The sequence below is a fragment of the Lithobates pipiens genome, unplaced genomic scaffold (genome assembly GCF_037356315.1).
Source record: "Lithobates pipiens isolate NorthernLeopardFrog02 unplaced genomic scaffold, aLitPip1_a1.2 Scaffold_13, whole genome shotgun sequence".
In the NCBI taxonomy this organism is placed as follows: Eukaryota; Metazoa; Chordata; class Amphibia; order Anura; family Ranidae; genus Lithobates; species Lithobates pipiens.
Window position 1 is genome coordinate 200,102,129 of NW_027507718.1, and position 19,805 is coordinate 200,121,933.

The 19,805-nt window shown below is 47.1% G+C and overlaps 2 protein-coding genes across 2 annotated transcripts in view; one reads left to right on the forward strand and one right to left on the reverse strand.

The window, feature by feature from the left end:
- Positions 1–19,805, reverse strand: part of PRAG1 (PEAK1 related, kinase-activating pseudokinase 1) — a 53,707-nt gene that overhangs the window by 24,196 nt on the left and 9,706 nt on the right. The gene's annotated exons all lie outside the window — the stretch shown is intronic.
- Positions 11,916–17,264, forward strand: LOC143974581 (acyl-coenzyme A thioesterase THEM4-like). Its single transcript, XM_077476122.1, has 7 exons — positions 11,916–12,105; positions 12,818–12,924; positions 14,594–14,732; positions 14,822–14,975; positions 15,111–15,221; positions 15,431–15,555; positions 16,858–17,264. The coding sequence occupies exons 1-7, from the start codon at positions 12,084–12,086 to the stop codon at positions 16,902–16,904; spliced, it is 705 nt and encodes a 234-aa protein (XP_077332248.1). The 5' UTR covers positions 11,916–12,083; the 3' UTR covers positions 16,905–17,264.

The following is a 19,805-nucleotide window of genomic DNA, read 5'->3' on the forward strand; positions in this document are numbered from 1 at the left end:
GCTGACAGCTCAGTTCAGGGCTGATGTACTAACAAACCGATGTTAGTACAGCAATCTACCCTGCTGTTCTAACATGTTCTGGTGAGGGGGCTGCCCCCCTGTCAGAACATTCTGGGCAGCACTCTCAGCCATTAGTTAAGAGCGCTGAGCGGGACCCAGCTGCCCCTTTGACAGAAGCCGGCTGAACGTCCAACTTTTGTCCGACCAGCTGCAGTACACACAGGCCGAATGTCGGCTGGTTTCTATTGAACTGACCAATGCCATCCAACATTAGGCCCATGTGCTTGTTAAAGCAGATGCCCAAGGTTTGTAGAGACCAACAATGAGAGTCAAGAGTTCTAACTATCTCTGCCATGGTTATTGCTACAGTATTTGGCTGTAGACTAAAAGTTCCAGTCACTTATAATACTATTCATTTTCACTTTGGGAGTAAGACCATGTAGAAATGACTGCGGCCAAAAGATAGGATAAAAAAAACAGTGACCACTAAAAGAATGGATGTTCAAAAAAGTGTTGGATACATGTAGATATATATTAAAATGCTAATAAAATAGGAAGCAAAATGAATACTATAAAAAAAAATTGCAAAAGTCTAAAACAATTCAATGTATTACTACTATACTTTAGATGTTTATTTTTTTACCACTTGTTTTTCTAAACTATCCAGATTACACATTTCTACATGTAGATGTTACATACAGTTGTTTCAGGCTTTTCTTTTTGGCCATCATCAGTGCAGTGTATGGTAATCATGGTTTCTATGGAGTAGGGCTTGGGATCCAATGAGACAATATAACCATACAGATTATACTGAGAATGAGTCAAAAAGACCCCCATTAATCAAGCAGGTTTTTGGAATATGCGATGAAATGAAATGAAACATCTACATGTAGAAATGTGTAATCTGGATAGTTTAGAAAAACAAGTGGTAAAAAAAAAAAAAAATCTATCAACATATAAAGTATAGTAATAATCCATTCAGGTCACAAGTTTCAACAATATCAATTTGGTCTAATGGACATCTTCAGTCTTTGTGTGGCTTGGATAGAAAATTGCTTTTCTTCTTTATAAAACCACAAAAGAAGCCCAAACTCACACTATTGCCTCCAAAAAAAGACCCACTGTTGTGACCTTCAATGGAAAATAAAAAAGTGCAGGTCTGGAAAGGTTTTAATGCCATGAAATGATTAGCGTGATTCATCGAGTACTTAGCTGAAACCTGGAGGAAGCCCGACCCTTTGTCTTATGAATCACCGTTACTTTCATGATGTGTCATGCAAAAGATATGTAATTCAGCTTTAGGCAAGTTTTATCAAACATGATCCCACCCCGCCATCACGTCTATTCTGTAGAGAAAAAAAAAGGAGTCTGATAATGAATAAGATATCAGCCTATGCTAAAGCAGCAACACCCTTGTGTTCTTGTCAAAACAATTAGGTCCTGCCTCCTGTTACATTACTTTTGTCGGTTTAATGACAATTACCTGCAGCACCTTGAGCATTTACCATATCAAAAAGTGAGCTTTACCATTTCACAGCTGCTTAGCTTTGCTGATTCAGCACTTCAAACAAGTGAATTCTGCCCCATAAAAATTGGAACTACCACTATTTTCATTTTCTAGGGCAGGGGTCTCAAACAGGCGGCCCTCCAGCTGTTGCAAAACTACAAGTCCCATGAGGCATTGCAAGGCTGACAGTTACAAGCATGACTCCCACAGGCAGAGGCATGATGGGACTTGTAGTTTTGCAACAGCTGGAGGGCCACCAGTTTGAGATCCCTGTTCTAGGGTATCTACTTTCAGAAATGATATAATATGTGTAATCTTCAGGCCTAAAATGATTTTTTAAACTTGTGCAAAAAAACGCAAAAGAATTTACATAACGTGTAATGGTAGGCATCCTCCCATAACACCTTATCATTGTACTTTGAAAACCACGAGTCCTTTTGACCTGTGGTTTTCAATTCAGATGTTGACTTGCTAATGAGTTCTACACCCAACCCCCAAACTTACAAAAACCAGCAACACTTTTTACTCGTCCTACCTAGAAACGCCGATAGGATTATCATTCACTGGGGTCATGTGTCACATAAACTATTACACCTTCAGACAACTGCTGATGAATTGCATGATCCATCCTCCTGTGACAAGTTTAAGGCAAATAAATCACGTAAAGAAAACACAACTAATTATCAGCTGCCTTTAACTAGTGTTTTGGAGCCTGACGCTAAGACCCCTTTCACACTGAGCTGCGGCCGCATTAGTGCTCAAGTGCTGTTCATTTTTAGCTGTGCTTTCCGGCCGCTAGCAGGGTGCTTTTAACCCCAATCAGGAGTTAAATGCGCCCGTGTTTCGGCACTACCGAAGCGCTTTTCAGGTGCTTTAGAAGCGCTGGCCATTCATTTCAATGTACAGTGCTCCCAAAACACCCCAAATTATTTTAAATTATTAAAGTCCCACAAGGGCACTGCTCCTATTTTTAGTGGCACATTTTTGCAGTGCCATTTGGCGGCTAACGATTTTACCCCCGCTAGTGGCTGAGAAAGGGTTAAAACCACCACAAAGCGCTGCTGCAGCAGCGCGATGCTGGCGGTATAGCCACTCTGTCCCATTGATTGATTGCATACGCTGCTCCAAAGATGTTGCTTGCAGGAGTTTTTTTTAACGTCCTACAAGAGAGACAGGAAAGGCTCTTTACAGGCGCTATTTTTACCGCTGTAGCGCCTGTAAAGCTCTAACCGATCTTCTGTGCAGCTGTAACAGTGCTCAGAATCTCTTCTCCCCCATGCTCTGGTGGTCTAAGGTCCTCTGACATCATCACTGCACTGGACATGAGGATGCTGAAGGACAATCCACTGATGGGGAGAGCACTGTCTACCAGGGAAGAAGTGGATCAGGTAAGTAAAAGTGCTTTTCCCTCCCCTAAACAAAACTAGCACTTAACTCTTGCAGTGGAGGGACAGCCCCACTACAAAGAAGGGTTTTTAGGTTTTCTGGAGTTGGGATTAAGGCCTCTTTCGCACATGCGGACCGTTCAGATCCGCCTGTCAGTTTTTTCAGTGGATCTGAACGGTCGCTCCATACAGCTCTATGGAGCGTTACATGTCAACGGTGACATGTCCGCTGACATCCAATCCGCCCAGATCCGATTCGTAAAATCCAGACGGATGCAAACCCTATTTTCCATCCGCCTGGCGGATCAGATCCAAGGAAAAAACGGACAGGTGGTCCTCAATCATCCGATCCCCCCATATGGGAGTGCGGAATCTGACAGGTCCGACCCTGCACAGAGTGCAGAGACGGACTTATCATCCGCAGGCTCAACAGAGTGATCCCCGCTGAACAAGTGGATGGCTACATACGGACAGCCCCATGCGAAAGGGGCCTTAAGGGGCTTTGTACAAGATAAATGTGCAAAAGAAAAAAAAAAAAACCCACACATGTATTTATACTTATTGAGATCCTTGGAGTACCTTTAAAGTCCTGTTATGTCCATGCCTAAGCTTTTTTATGCGCACCATCTTGCTTACAAGCACGCCATATAAAATAAAAGGTGTACTGGTCTTGGGTACAAATTCAGCTTAACAAGCTGAAAAGCTTTGTCTGTGACAGTAAGTACATTGAAAAATATTCAGTGACCAGCAGTTACCATTCAGCTTCTCATTGTGAAGCCAAAGAAGAGGACAATTCATGAGTTTTACGCAATCCCTTGTCACCTAAACCAGGCTGCCGTGTAATTCATGCATTGTGCATTTCCTTTCATGAACAGCTTGCTGTAAAAAGCAGTGCTGAGAGCCCAATAAACTTAATAGCTGTTGTTCCACCATGAGCTTAGGCGTCTGCTCTTTACACCAACACATGACCACTGAAAACTACCTGGTTAAGAAAGGTATTTGCTGCGTAACACTTGGCATACCAGATGGATGTAGCTCATTCTTTGCTCAAGAACAACACCCAGCTTTTATTCATTTGGGCATTTATGCAGAATGAGCGTCATTCAACTTTAAAACTGCATTTGCACCTGAGCGTAGTGACTTACTGACATTTCTTATTTGAGAGTGTTTGAGTGTTTTTAGAAGCGTATTACAAGTGTTTTACAGCTTCAGGCATTTTTGTTTAGCCAATAGAAAGCACTAAGGAGAAGAGATTAGGGGTGGAGAGCTGCGGTCTGAGCAGAAAACGAGCAACAAAATGCGCATCTCGCACATTTTCAGGCGCTCCCATTGAAGTCTATAGGGCCCAATCTGCCAAAAAGAAGCTCAAGTATTTTTGAGTGACTGGCATTATGCTTCAGGCGACAGAACACTCACATGTGAACAGAGGCAATTGAAATTAATGTGATTTGGCTTGCTGAACATTTTAGATATACAAGCTTCAAGTAGAAGATGGCTCAGGTGTGAACAGGGCCTTAAGCTGGCCATGCACTGGTAGCTTTGGCTTGTTCAACCTTCAGACTTAAAAGCCAGTTATAGATAGTTTGAATCTCGGCCGGTTCAGCAGGGACTGGCTGAGATTTGAGAAAAGTATGGCCATGCTGAATGTAGTCAATGTACCTAAGTTGATCAACTTGGGTACAATCAGCCTGTTAGATTTTACATGCAATTATTGCTACTGGCTGTTATAGCAGTAATCCATGTGTTCTCCCTGCCGGTAAAACAATGGCTTTGCAGAAGCGATCGCCCCCATCAACACTGGCTTTAACCCAAGGTTGTACAAAAGAAAATCGCTCTGTCTATGGCCGGCTTTAACATCTTCCCGCCTGGCCTATAGCGTATTGACGATCAGGCGGAACTTTTCACCTTCTTCATCCGACGTCCTCTCAGAAGGTGCTGCACAGCGTCGCGATTTGTCACTGACTGTGTTCACGTGACACAGCCAATAACTGGTTGCTGCACGCCCGCTGTCAGTGTCATGTGATCGCTGTGACCAATCACAGCAGATCTCATGACAATTGTAAACAATGGATGGCTTCCTTTCATACCATCGACTGTATACAGCCATGTTGCTAGCTGTGATTGTACCATGTGATTGTGATCACTGACCAGACAGGGCCAATCACAGCCCATCTGTACCATGTGATTAGCTTTGGCCAATCACAGCAAAACGACATTGATTGACAGAATACCCAAACACCTGCATCTGATTTCTTCAACAATTTTCCACCCAGCTCCTTCAATTTTTAAAAATAAAATAACAATTTAGCACTTGGAGGAAAAAGGAAGAATGTCGGGCAAGAGGGTGGTGACAGCTGACAGGGCCACCCACTAAGCAAATTTTGTCTGGTTCCTAATGAAATTCCCTCAGCTTCAATTTGAGACTTTGTAGCCTTTAGAATATGATGCAGAAATGGACACAGTAGATAGTCCTATAATCAGTGGAGAATCACTGATAAAATCAATAGTCTGCCAATGGAACGTCAAGAGCAACACTGGCCACGTTAACATTGCTAGATGTTTCAGCGATATGGATTTTATGTTTAAGGAGTGAAAAAACTGCACTTTCAGTGAACAGTGGAGAAAACGGCCCAGCGGATAGTAGAAATGTTGCAAATTGATTCAGAATATAGTACATGGCCAGCAGTACTCGCTTTACCATGACCTATAATGCCATCATTACTTTGTACACGGCTAGAAACTGTATCCATAGACATATGATAAGCATCACCTGATCTAGCTGGGGGGTACAGATTGACTAAACAGAATGGAAGGAGCACCTTTCACATGATCTCAGCTGAAAGGTTTGGGCCAGGGTGTGATATTTATAAAAGCAGAGCCTGGATAAACGGCAATTTTCACCTTTGGCTAGAATCAGGTGACAAATGCTCCAGCCTCTGGTCGTGTGACCAACATTGAAGGTAAACATCTAATGTAGCTTGCGTTGTAAGATAGAACAACTGGAGGGGCAAGAACAAAGGATTGTCACCTTGTAACAGGAAGTGCCTGAAATTACTTATGCTAGGATCACCAGGTATAATGTTATTGGTTAACAGGGAGGCAGGGAGTATTTGATTCTGAGAATGGAGTTTTGTACAGGTGTATCCTGGTTTCTGTTTTTTTTTTTTCGATTTCTTAGTGTTGGCAATTGAAATAAGCCTTGGTGTAGGCATTATAGAAAGATTTTTTTAGGATGGTGACTAAAAGAGTATGGGTGAAAAAGCAATAAGATGGCTTAGCAAGTAACATGGGGACTTGTTGTAAATGCTATTTGAAGGCATGCACGAGTTTACTTTAAAAAAAAAAAAAGCCTCTGATGTACACAATTGATGTGAGGGTAAGCCAGCCATACGTGGATCGAAATTCAGCTGGCTCAGCAGTGACTGGCTGAGATTTGATCCAAGTATGGGAAGGCTGGTTGTGCTCACGTTGATCTATCGATGAACTTGTGTACAACCAGCCTGTTGGGTTTTTGCCAATCAGCGTCGCCGGCTATATCTGGTGCACTGATCAGTGTATTCTGATTGTGGGGGAAGTTTCCCTGCTGTCAGAATACAATATCAAAGTGGGAAGAATTCCCCCACCCCATTGGTTGAATGGGTTGACTGTGTTAGGCCTCAAAGAAAAAGTGATAAAACTACTGTAGGTTGCAGTAGATAAGATATTACAATGCAATCTGCTTCACATGTGTGATGTGACGAATGGGCTCATTTCAAGCAGAAACGGAAATTTGTGGCTGCTCTGGTATGTCAGATCTGGAAATAGTTACAGGTGTAAGTCATTTATATGGAATTCAGTCCAGATACTTTAGTTTCCTAATGTAGGTTGTAACTTGTACTACGCAAAATTATAATTAGAGATTATATATCAGCTATAACATTATGACTTCCCTTCTAATCGGATGACAAGTCCATGTCCACTCTGCATATGCAGAACAGACATGAAAACAGCACACTCTATGGGCTCTCCAATCCAGAAGGGGACGGATCCCCTTTTGTTTACCGTATGTGCCGGTGTATAAGATGACCGGGCATATAAAACGACCCCCTAATCTTACTGTTGTTTAAGCATTTTTTTCTTGTACTTACCGTATAAGACGACCCCCTTCCAAGGCTTCCGACGCTTGATATTCCATCCTTCTTGCTGGAGCAGGAGCTGGCGCCATATCCTTCTTCCTGCTTTTGCTGGAACCAATCACGGCGAGCGATGTATTCTATTAATGAATACAAAGCCTGCTTGGATTGGCAGAGGCTGTATCATCATCAGCCCGCGCCTCTCTGACTCTCAAAGCCAATCCGAGCAGGCTACAGAGTAGCCTGCTCGGATTGGCAGAGGTTGTTACTCCAATCCGAGCAGGCTCTGTATTCATTTGAATACATCGCTCGCTGGGATTGGCTCAGCGGTATATACTGTATGTAGCCGAAGCTACATACAGTATTACGGAACCCTCAGCAGGCATCGGAGGGGCTGATCCGGCGTATAAAACGACCCCCGATTTTCGGACAGTTTTTTTAAGTGTAAAAGGTCGTCTTATACGCCGGCAAATACGGTATGTTAGTGAATCGCACAAGCCCGTTTACATTTGCCCCTCCATAGAGGTGAACGAGGAGGGTCTGATTGGGTCAGACTGATCTTGTGAAAGGGGCCTAAGGCTGCTTTCACATGTATATGCTTCAGTTTACCCAAAATAGACCTATTTAACAATCTAGCTTTCAGGCAGATCATACATTCAAAGATCACTCACCAAAAATGAAAGGCTTTGAAGGATTCTGACTAGGGGCAAAACAAGTAATGGTTACTCTTCTTTTTTTTTTAAACAAACTTGTCATACTTACCTCCTCTGTGCAGTTGGTTTCGCACAGAGTGGCGCCGATCCTCCTCTTCTGGGGTCCCTCAGCAGTGCTCCTGGCTCCTCCTCTTCTTGTGCACCCTGCCGGAGAAGCGCTCTCCCTCGGTCATCCATGCAGGTGCGCTCCCGTGTCCTGCTGCTGCGTCCATTGAAACAGACAGCAGGACTTGGCTCCGCCCCCATTTTTTGTGTCATTGGATTTGATTGACAGCAGCAGGAGCCAATGGCTGCGCTGCTATCAATCTATCCAATCAGGACACGAGACACTGGCTGGAGCTGGTGTGCTCGTCCTTGACACAGGAATCGGGCTCAAGTAAATAAAAAGGGGGGCTCTGGTGCATTACAAGAGGTTTTTTTCACCTCAATGCATAATCGATTATGAAAATAGTTGCCAACTATTTTCATAATTGATTAATCAGCCAGCCTATTAGTTGGCCTGCATACAGAATGCATTATTTGTTTACAGATGAGGAAATACAAATGTTGATTTGACATCACTAACGATTAGAAAATCGAACGAACATTCATAAAATTACATTCTTTTTTTTTTTTAAGGAAGACATTGTTTTTGTATGGCCAGCATATAATATATTACAGTTCTGTCTGAAAATCGGCAAAAACAGTCTTTAATTTTTTTTTTCTTTAAATAAAAAAAATTGATCTCTGAGTCAGATGATATTCACTAGATTCAACCTCTAATAGTATATACAGTATATCTCCTCTAATCGTATATATTATCTTCTAATAGTATATATACACAGTATATCTCTTCTGCCTGTTATTCTCAGAGTGGATTAGAGATTTTGCTCCCTAACCATATAGTTATTTATATTTACCACTACATATTGATATTTAATAAATTGCCTTTTTTTTTTTAAATCTTTGCATATTAACTAAAAATTATACCACTTTTTTTTTTTTAAGGCTAATATCCGAGTAGTCAACGCGATAATCGGCCAACTAAATCAATTATGAAAAATAAATGTTAGTTGCAGCCCTAATCCTGACATCTTTGTTGACCTTCCTTTCAATCACTGCTGTCAAGTTGCTCCATCAGGACTTGACAAAGGCTTAAATATGATGTATCTTTATTGAAAGATCCAAGTTTTTTTTTCCTTTTTCTACAGACCCATATTTAAGAAACGTACTGGAAAATCGAATTGTGAGCAAAAGAAGTTAAAGTGGAGGGCCACCCTGAAAAAAAAAATACATAAAAAAAAAAAAAAGAAAAAAAATTATTTTTTTACTTACCAGAAATGCCTGTTGCTAGGCACATCATCCTAGTCTGCCTCTTCCTCCTCCGCGGAGATCTTCTATCTTCTCTCCGTGCGGCGTCTTCTGGGTAATGGGTCACGCTGTGTTCTGGGAACTGTGTGTCCCACAACACAGCGCGCCCCATTCACAAAGCGCTGCGCGACTCACGCATGCGCAGTAGGAAACGGGCAGTGAAGCCGCAAGGCTCCACTGCCTGTTTCCCTTAGCCAAAATGGCGGCGCTGGGACCTGAGAGCTGAGGGACGGGTCGGCCTCGGGTGCCTGACATCGCGGGCGCCCTGGACAGGTAAGTGTATTTATTAAGTCAGCAGCTACAGTGTTTGCAGCTGCTGACTTTTAATTTTTTTTTTTTTTTAAACCGGCCCTCCTCTTTAACACTACTTTGACTCATTAGCTGAAAATGATTGTCATTTCGGGGTAAAAGTTAGGATTCCTATCCCGGTGTGAATTGAGCCTAGTGCGTCATATTATCCAATGTAACCTTGGCCAAGAGAATTTGATTTACTAGCAGGACGAATATGCAAACAGATCACCCATAGTTTAGGGCAAACCTGTAAACATAGGCAGTTTATTTCAGAAAGTGTCTCTCTGTGAAAACAAGGCTGGAATTCCTGTGAAACTCTATGTGCGGAGCCTGATCAGCTCACATTCCTGCATCCCCTTCATGCACAGATACCGCTGCCTTTGTTCTAAACTGCTGGGGAGATTCCCATTCTGGTAGGATCTTACATTCCACACCAAAAATAGGTCAAGGCACAATTTTGAAGCCAAGCATAAGCAAGCTGGCTGGTAATTACCATGTCCGTTGATTTGAATTAGTCTAAACTGAACCTAGGGCTTGTTCACACCATAGTCCATGTATTAGCATATGCATTACATGGCTTTTTACAATGCGTGACTTGCATGCTATAATGATCCGCTGAAGAACGTCATAAAATGTAGAATGTCCTATTTTGTTTTCTGTGCCAACCAATGCAACACAATAGGAAATAAGACTATGGGGAGATTTACTAAAATTGGCACACACTGAATCTGGTGTAGCTCTGCATAGAAACCAATCAGCTTCCAGGTTTTATTGTCAAAGCTTTATTGAACAGACTGAAGGTAGAAGCTGATTTACAATAGGTTTTACATGTCCCATGATAGATACCCATGGGCGATTGTTACCCCACACTGGGTAACTGGCTTTGATAGAACTTAGCACAACTTTTTCAAAATACAGTAAAACCTTGGATTGTGAGCATAATTTGTTCCGTAAACATGCTTGTAATACAAAGTACTTGTATATCATAGCAAATTTCCCCCTAAGAATTAATGGAAACTAGAGCTGCACAATTAATCATTAAAAAAAATCGTGTTGATGCTGCATCTGTCCCCCACCAGCTCCAACACTGAGAACCGAGCGATCAAAGACTGCTAATTGTTTGATTCTCAGAACTCCGCCAGCAGAGAGCTGGTGACTGTCAGTCATCACTGTCTGCTCCCCCTCCCCCAACTCATTGTAGCGCTGGGCTATGGAGGGAAAAGGAGTGGCTGGCTCAGGCCCTCAGTGGCTCGCTGAGAGGCTGAGTCAGGTGCAGGTCCAGGGTTATGGGTGGATCCCGACCATACTGTCGTGATCCTTCCACAACCTGGACTGGCTCTGTGATGTCAGCTGAGTGTCTGCTGAAAATGGGTCAAAGGAGTGCAGAACGAAATGTGTTCCACAGGAGAAGTGCAGCCAAACAAGCTTTGGCTGTATGTCTCATTTAAAACAAACAAAAAAAAAAAAGTTTTGCCTACAGTTATGCTGAGCATCACTGATCTCTATGCAATCAGGTGTTCATGTTTACTGGTTACTTATTCTGGATCTAATAGAGATCAATACATTCTTATGCACTGAAAACGCAGCACACAAGTTTTTTGGCACATAGAGCATGCAGAAATTTCCCTCTATCAAACAACTGCCTAGTTCAAGGGTATGCAGCCTCAGCACTCCAGCTGTTTTGGAATGGCAAGTCCCACAAGGCACTGCAAGACTCACCTCCTCAATGGGACACAAATAGTAAAAATGCTCAAACAGATAGAAAACTTCTCACATAGAATTCACTGATTCTCAGGCCCCTTTCACACAGGTTCTGTCCAATCAGGTCCACCTGTCAGTTTTTCAGGCAGACCTCATCGGACCCTCCAGTCTCTGCTATGGTGCGGCAGATGTCCGCTGACACCCGTCACCATCCGATCCTGTCCTATTCCCAATTGGTCCGGCGGATCAAATGAAAACAGACAGGACAGGCAGTCCATATCCATCCAATTGCCTCATAGAGGGAGTGGGACTGTATCTGTGTCTGCTCTGCAGAGCTGCACGATTCTGGCTAAAATGAGAATCACTTTTTGCTTAGCAGATCGCTCACAATTCTCTCACAATTCTCGCAGCCAGGGACATCTTTAAGGCAGGGGAAAAGAGGCAGCTGGGCCCCGTCATTGTTGTGGGGCCCATAGCAGCTGCCTCATACTTGCCAACTATCCTGGTTTAAATTCTCTGGTCCCTTGTTTTAGTCCCATGCTGTGTCCCGATATCTCAGTGTGAAGTGCTGGTACTAATGCTGCCCAGCTCTGCCCTATTGCTATGTACAGATGACTCATCTGCAGACCCTGTGTTTACATGTAAATACCAAGAAAATTTTTGCCCAGGGTCCAGTCAATATTAAAGACGGTGTTGTAAAATTTCATGCGACCCGTGATTTTCGCTCACCCCGTCACTTCCGGTGAGGCTACGTCATTCGCACAGCTGACGGCGGGCCTTTACTGCGCATGTGTCAATCCCCTGCCCTTAACAGCGCATGCGCTGTAGATTTATTCTCACGGTGGAGAAAAATTATAGCCTCGAGTGGGCGGAGACTTGCGGGTGGGCGGGCGGAGCTGAACAGATGCTCAGGACGTCAGCAGCAGCCCCGCCCACCCTAATAACATGCCTCTGAATATTAAGTGGTGGTGAAAAATCATACTCAAGTGGGCGGAGATTTTCTCCAGGCGGAGGCTTCAGGAAAATGTCTCCGGAATCAGGGACAGGTGTGAATAGAGACGAGTCCTGGAAGATGCTGATAAAAGGGACATTGGTGGAATGGAAGGGGTTTGGAGAGGAGGTGGGCAGAGGAGCTGTTTTGGTCTAAAGCAGCAAAAGAATCACAACTCCCAGCAGGTGAGGGGGGGCTGAGTTCTGGAGCTTGTGGGCTTTGCTGGGACTTTGTAGTTCAGTTCTAGGTGGAGGAAGGATACACAGAGCATGCTGGGATATGTAGTGCTCCGGTGTGGGGGAGGGGACATGCTGGGATATGTAGTGCTCCGGTGTGGGGGGACGGGACATGCTGCGATATGTAGTGCTCTGGTGTGGGGGAGGGGGACATGCTGGGATATGTAGTGCTCTGGTGTGGGGGAGGGGACATGCTGGGATATGTAGTGCTCCGGTGTGGGGGAGGGGACATGCTGGGATATGTAGTGCTCCGGTGTGGGGGGACGGGACATGCTGCGATATGTAGTGCTCTGGTGTGGGGGAGGGGACATGCTGGGATATGTAGTGCTCTGGTGTGGGGGAGGGGACATGCTGGGATAGGTAGTGCTCTGGTGTGTGTGTGTGTGTGTGTGTGTGTGTGTGTGTGTGTGTGTGTGTGTGGGGGGGGGGGGGGGGACATGCTGGGATATGTAGTACTCCTCCAGTGTGGGGGATAATGTATAGATTGATGTCGGTGTCCCCGTCTCATCTCCTTCCTGTCTCCTCTCTCAGGCACCATGCTGTACGAAATCTCCAGGATCATCCAGGGCGGCGCTGCCGTCTGCCGCCACGCCTCCACCGCCGCCGCCGCCAGGGTAGAGCATGAACACCTATTCCCTGTGAGTACTGATTGGTTGGGGGAGGGGTTAACCGCCTGGAGTGTCCCCAGTGGGGGAGGGGCATGCCACCTAATGTGCGCGCTCTGCTGCCGGACGGAGCCCCATAGACACTATGCCTCTCTGGATATAAATTTGGATACATTTGTAGCCATTCGGATGTATCTGAATCTCGGAGATGAAATGGTAACACATTTTTGTTGAAATTTAATTTACGTTCATCGTTTTCTCACCCATTCCAAATTATTTATGTACGACTTGGATTCGGATCGTTTGGGGGGAGGGGGAGAAACAAAAAGGTCAACCGATTCGAATCCTGTGTCAAGAAATAGCTGGTTGCTAAAGGGGGGGGGGTGGCCGCCGCCGCCTCCTTAACAACCAATGAGTCATCAGCTGTCAGCGGGCTTCCCTACTGGCTGAAATGTAAAACACCCCACCCCCTTTGTGACATCAACAGCCCAGCGTTACCTGGTTGGTGATGTCACAGGGGCGGGGCCACCCCTTAGCCATGTAAGAACCGTCGGACATTCAACAGCGTGGAGCGTTCGAAAGGGGTTTTTATTTATTTTTAAATTTTTTGGGGTGGAAAGGGTAGGGGTACTACGTACCTCATACTCATTCACATAGTTGGAGGTAGTGTGGGATCTGGGGGGGACTCCTTTGTTTTTTTGCCAATACCCCCCCCCCCCCCCCCTTTCCTTGCCTGCCCCCCGGTCTGCATCGGATAAGGGCCTGGGGGGGACTTTTTATTTACTATTTTTGATCTATGTACACCATACTCATTCACATAGGTGGGTAGGGCGGGATCTGGGGTCCCCCCCCCACAACCACCAGCCAGGGTTGTTGGAAAGAGGCCCTTGTCCCCATCAGCATGGTGCTTAGGGCAGGGCCCTGGTATGGTGACCTGGTATGGTTTGGGGTGGGGGGGCACTTGCTCATACACCCCCCCTTCCCCCTTTCCTGGGTTGCATGCTTGGATAAAGGTCCGGACCCCTATGCTTTTTTTTTTTTTTTTTTTTATTCCTCTTCCCCATCGGGGGGGGGGGGGGGGGGCTGGTGCCCATGCAGGGTTGGTTGTTGGGGGGGGGGGTTTGTTTTTTTTTCCAGGATTTTCTATTGCCAGCACTCATTTGTTTTTACGTTTCAGCTGTCAGTGGGGAATCCCGCTGACAGCCAACGAGTCGTCGGTTGCTAAGGACGTGGCGGACGGCGCCCCCAGCCCGATCCTTAGCAACCAGCTATTTCTTCACACAGAATTTGAATCATTGATCGTGTGGTGTTTGTGTTTTGTTTTGGGTTTTGTTTTGTATTGTTTTTTGTTTTTTTTATTTTTTGTTTTTTACGAGTTCAAATTGTTTTTCAAAAAATTGTGGAATCCGTCAGAAAATGAATAAACAAAATTAAAATTTTTAACTAAAATTCTGAAACCAAAATTTGGTAACGTAAGAAATTTGAATGTTCTGCACACACCTCTAGTGCCGCTCACACCCTGACCGCGGGACGGTGATCGCTGTCAGTGGGAGGTGATCCCAAACATCTGCTTCCTATAGGCTGAATATCCACCAAAGACTCCACCCAGAATGTCTTCTTTTTAACCCTCCCAATCATAGAAAAGCCAAAGCGAAGGGCACAGGTCTGACATCTGTTTATTTATTTATTTTTAAATCTGCAGGCCGCCCTCCAACCGCGGGACTACGCCGTGCCCAACCCCACCTGGAACCCCGAAACCAAGAGGCTGTACGAGGAGCTGAGCCGAGACCCGAGCTGGAGGAGACTTCCCTCCTACGAGGAGTTCGCTGGCAGCAGATCGAGTACAAGAATAAGAATAGTGTTTGGCTGTGGTGGGGGATGACATTAGAGTGTAAGCTCCTCTGGTGACCTCTGACCTCCTCCTGTACAGGTATGAGCCTGGAGGCCGACGGGGAAACTCGTTTCTTCACCAGGAACCTGGATCAGGAAGGAATCGGCTTCGAGTATTGTATGTTCTATAACGAGGCGGAGAAGAGGACAGTCTGCATATTCCAGCCCGGGCCCTATCTGGGGGGCCTCGCAGGGTGAGCGTTATTTTCTTTTTTTTTTTTTTTCTTTTTTTTTTTCTTCGCAGAGCCTACCCTAACCAGAATCCTTTGGTTCCTCGGGCTCTCCTTGTTCTCCTTCCACCTCTCGCGTCCCCTCTTGCCTTCTTCTAGGTACACACACGGGGGCTGCATCGCCACCATCGTAGACTCCACCGTGGGGGCGGGAATTGTAAACGGCATCGGACCGGCTATGACCGCCAACCTGAACCTCGACTATCGGAGGTAAGCGCCCAGGGGGGAGAAGAGGACCTACCTGACACTACATGGTTGTCAGGAGATTGTACAATCGATGGCCGGCGGTGATGATGTGGTAGTGACAGGGGAAGAATAATATTGGGGAGACTCTCGCGGGGGGGGGGGGGGTAGGAGTTGTTGATGTTCTGAAGCTGTGATAGCAGAGAGGTGTAATGAGGTTCTCTTTGTGTCTGTAGTCCGATTCCTCTGGGATCCACAGTCCTCATAGACAGCCGAGTGGAGAAGGTCGACGGTCAGAAAGTCTACACCAGATGCCAGGTCCGCAGTCATGACAGCGCTGTGCTTCACAGCGAGGCCACCGGTGAGGACTACTGCTGGGAAATCTTCATTCTGTAACTCCATTCCTTCCTCTCTTGTCTCTCCTGTCACTCATCTGTGGTTTCTGATCTGTCGCTCCTGTCATTGCTCTTCTGTCCCTCCTCCTCTGCCATTCCTGTTTCTTGTCTGCTGTTCCTGACTCTGCTCCTTTGTTGCTCCTCTGCCGGTGCTGGCGTTGCTCCGCTGCCATTCCTGTTTCTTGTCTGCTGTTCCTGTTGCTGCCCCTCTGCCATTCCTGACATTGCTCCTCTGTCCCTTCTTGTTGCTGCTCCTCTCTCCTTCTTGTCTGCCGTTCCTCTGTTGCTGCTCCTCCTCTGTCTCTCCTGTCATTGCTCCCGACGTTGCTCCTCTGCTGTTCCTCTTCATTGTCTGCTGTTCCTGACGTTGCTTCTCTGCCGTTTCTGTTATTGCTCCTCTCTTCCTCTGTCATTCCTGGTGTTGCTCCTCTGTTGTTGCTCCTCTGTCCCTGCTGTTGCTGCTCCTCTCTCCCTCCTTCTCTGCCGTTCCTAGCATTGCTCCTCTGCCATTCCTCTTGTTTCTTGTCTGTTGTTCCTGTCGCTGCTCGTCTGCCGTTCCGGTCGTTGCCAATCCTGTCATTGCTCCTCTGCCATTCCTTTTTGTTTGTTTCTTGTCTGCTGGTCCTGACACTGCTCCTTTGTTGCTCCTCTGCTGTTCCTGTTGCTGCTCCTCTGCCATTCCTGACATTGCTCCTCTGTCCCTCCTTGTTGCTGCTCCTCTCCTTCTTCTCTGCCGTTCCTCTGTTGCTGCTCCGCCTCTGTCTCTCCTGTCATTGCTCCCGACGTTGCTCCTCTGCTGTTCCTCTTCATTGTCTGCTGTTCCTGACGTTGCTTCTCTGCCGTTTCTGTCATTGCTCCTCTCTCTCCCTCCTCTGCCATTCCTGGTGCTGCTCCTCTCTCCCTCTTTCCCGTTCCTGGCTTTGCTCCTCTGCCATTCCTCTTGTTTCTTGTCTGCTGTTCCTGTCGCTGCTCCTCTGCCGTTCCTGTTGCTGCTCCTCTTTCCTTCTCTGCCATTCCTAGCGTTGCTCCTCTGCCACTCCTGTTTGTCTGCTGTTCCTGTCACTGCTCCTCTCTCCCTCCTCTGCCATCCCTGTTGTCTGCTGATCCTGTTGCTGCTCCTCTCTCCCTCCTTCTCTGCCATTCCGGTTTCTTGTCTGCTGTTTCTGTTGCTGCTCCTCTCTCATTCCTCCTCCTCCTCCCTCCTCTGCCTTTTCTGTTGCTCTTGTTGTTGTTCTGACAATTTACACTTTTTTTTTTCTCTCCTCCAGCTTTGTACGTTATGTTGAAGTCAGGAGAATCTGAAGCCCGACTATAATTTGCACATCTCAGACCTCAGGAAATGTTACAGATTCTGTTGGTTGGCAGCTGCACTTTGTACTGTAATGTATCCTGTCTGTCACTAGAGGGCAGCAGATCCCGTACCATAGAAACCCTCCTGGGAGAACTTTTTTATAATGTACTCACCGCTCTCTTGGATTGATCTTTTGTAGCGGTCCCTTTTTTCTAGGTGCAATGACCTCAAACCCGCCCCCACCATGTACCCGTTTTTGTACAGCCCTGTTCTTTGACTCCTCCCAACCAAATGTAATTAATAATCGTTCATAATTATTGTATGTGACGTTTATTTAAACTGAATAAATACAGAAAATATTTTCACAGCATTTCAAGTGTTGCAAATACCTTCATTGTATCTTCTTCATCCTGGGGACCGTTCCTCCTCTCGCTTCATCCTCGGGACCGTTCCTCCTCTCGCTTCATCCTGGGGACCGTTCCTCCTCTCCTCATCCTGGGGAACATAACTCCTTTTGCCTCTTCGAGGGAACCATTCATCCTCTCTCCTCATGCTGGGAACCATTCCTCCTCTCTTCTCACCCTGAGGACCATTCCTACTCCTCATGCTGGGGACCATTCCTCCTCTCCTCTTCTCACCCTGAAGACCATTCCTACTCCTCATCCTGGACACCATTCCTCATCTCTCCTCATCCTGGACACCATTCCTCATCTCTCCTCATCCTGGAGACAATTCCTCCTCTCTCCTCATCCTGGAGACAATTCCTCCTCTCTCCTCATCCTGGAGACAATTCCTCCTCTCTCCTCATCCTGGAGACAATTCCTCCTCTCTCCTCATCCTGGAGACAATTCCTCCTCTCTCCTCATCCTGGAGACAATTCCTCCTCTCTCCTCATCCTGGAGACAATTCCTCCTCTCTCCTCATCCTGGAGACAATTCCTCCTCTCTCCTCATCCTGGAGACAATTCCTCCTCTCTCCTCATCCTGGAGACAATTCCTCCTCTCTCCTCATCCTGGAGACAATTCCTCCTCTCTCCTCATCCTGGAGACAAGGATCCTGGATGAGGAGAGAGGAGGAATTGCCCCCAGGATGAGGAGAGAGGAGGAATGGCCCCCAGGATGAGGAGAGAGGAGGAATGGCCCCCAGGATGAGGAGAGAGGAGGAAGGGTCCCCCAGGATGAGGAGAGAGGAGGAAGGTTCTCCAGGATGAAGAGACACAAGAAAGGGTCTCCAGGATGAGGAGAGAGGAGGAATGATCTCCAGGATGAGGAGAGAGGAGGAATGATCTCCAGGATGAATAGAGACAAGAAAGGGTCTCCAGGATGAGGAGGGAGAGGAGGGATGGTCCCCAGGATTAAGAGAGGTATCTCCCCAGCTGGACACAGACACCAGTTCAACCTAACAATGGTTATCCCCATCTTGTCCATGCCATGTACAATCACCCCCCATCCTCTCCATGCCATGTACAATCACCCCCCATCCTCTCCATGCCATGCGCCATCATCCCCCATCCTCTCCATGCCATGTGCCATCTGTTATCCCCCATCCTCTTCATGCCATGTGTCATCATCCCCCATCCTCTCCATGCCATGTGTCATCACCCCCCATCCTTTTCTTTGTTCTTCTCCTGTTAGACACATCCTGAGCCCGGAAGTCCCATCTTCTCCCCCATACCTGAAACTAGACAAGAGAAGTTGGCATTGTCCTCCACCTGAGGCTGGGGACCCCTGAGTTGGTGGACACTTTGGGGGGGGGGGGGGCAGCCTTGTATATGGGGATTCCACCATTCTATGGATCGGGGGCCCCTGTATATTGTTCTCTGCAGCCTTGTCAGCCGGTCCCAGCCACATTGCTACCCATTAATAGACGCTCACAGACCAGCACCTGGTAGAGACGTGGCAGGAGGGACTCCTAAGGGTGAGTGATGGCATGTAAACCTGCAAGACCTAGTGAACCCCTAGAAGAGTGAGTGTGGCTCCACCCACCATATTCTGGGGTCACCGATGAGTCCGGACTCCATATTCTGGGGTGTGGGGTCACCAGTGAGATCAGCCTCCATATTCCAGGATCACCAGTAAGCCCGGCCTCCATATTCTGGAATGTGGGGTCACCAGTGAGATCAGCCTGCATATTTTGGGGTCACTGAGTCCGGACTCCATATTCTGCACTGTGGGGTCACCGCTGGAGCCAGCCTCCATATTCTGGGGTGTGGGGTCACTGGCCTCCATATTCTGGGGTGTGGGGTCACCGGTGGAGCCGGCCCCCATATTCTGCACTATGGGGTCACCGGTGTAGCCGGCCTCCATATTCTGGGGTGTGGGGTCACTGGCCTCCATATTCTGGTGTGTGGGGTCACCGGTGTAGCCGGCCTCCATATTCTGGGGTGTGGGGTCACTGGCCTCCATATTCTGGTGTGTGGGGTCACCGGTGTAGCCGGCCTCCATATTCTGGGGTGTGGGGTCACCGGCCTCCATATTCTGCACTGTGGGGTCACCGGCCCCCATATTCTGCACTATGGGGTCACCGCTGGAGCCGGCCTCCATATTCTGGGGTGTGGGGTCACCGGCCCCCATATTCTGCACTGTGGGGTCACCGCTGGAGCCGGCCTCCATATTCTGGGGTGTGGGGTCACTGGCCTCCATATTCTGGTGTGTGGGGTCACCGGTGTAGCCGGCCTCCATATTCTGGGGTGTGGGGTCACTGGCCTCCATATTCTGGTGTGTGGGGTCACCGGTGTAGCCGGCCTCCATATTCTGGGGTGTGGGGTCACTGGCCTCCATATTCTGGTGTGTGGGGTCACCGGTGTAGCCGGCCTCCATATTCTGGGGTGTGGGGTCACTGGCCTCCATATTCTGGGGTGTGGGGTCACCGGTGGAGCTGGCCTCCATATTCTGGGGTGTGGGGTCACTGGCCTCCATATTCTGG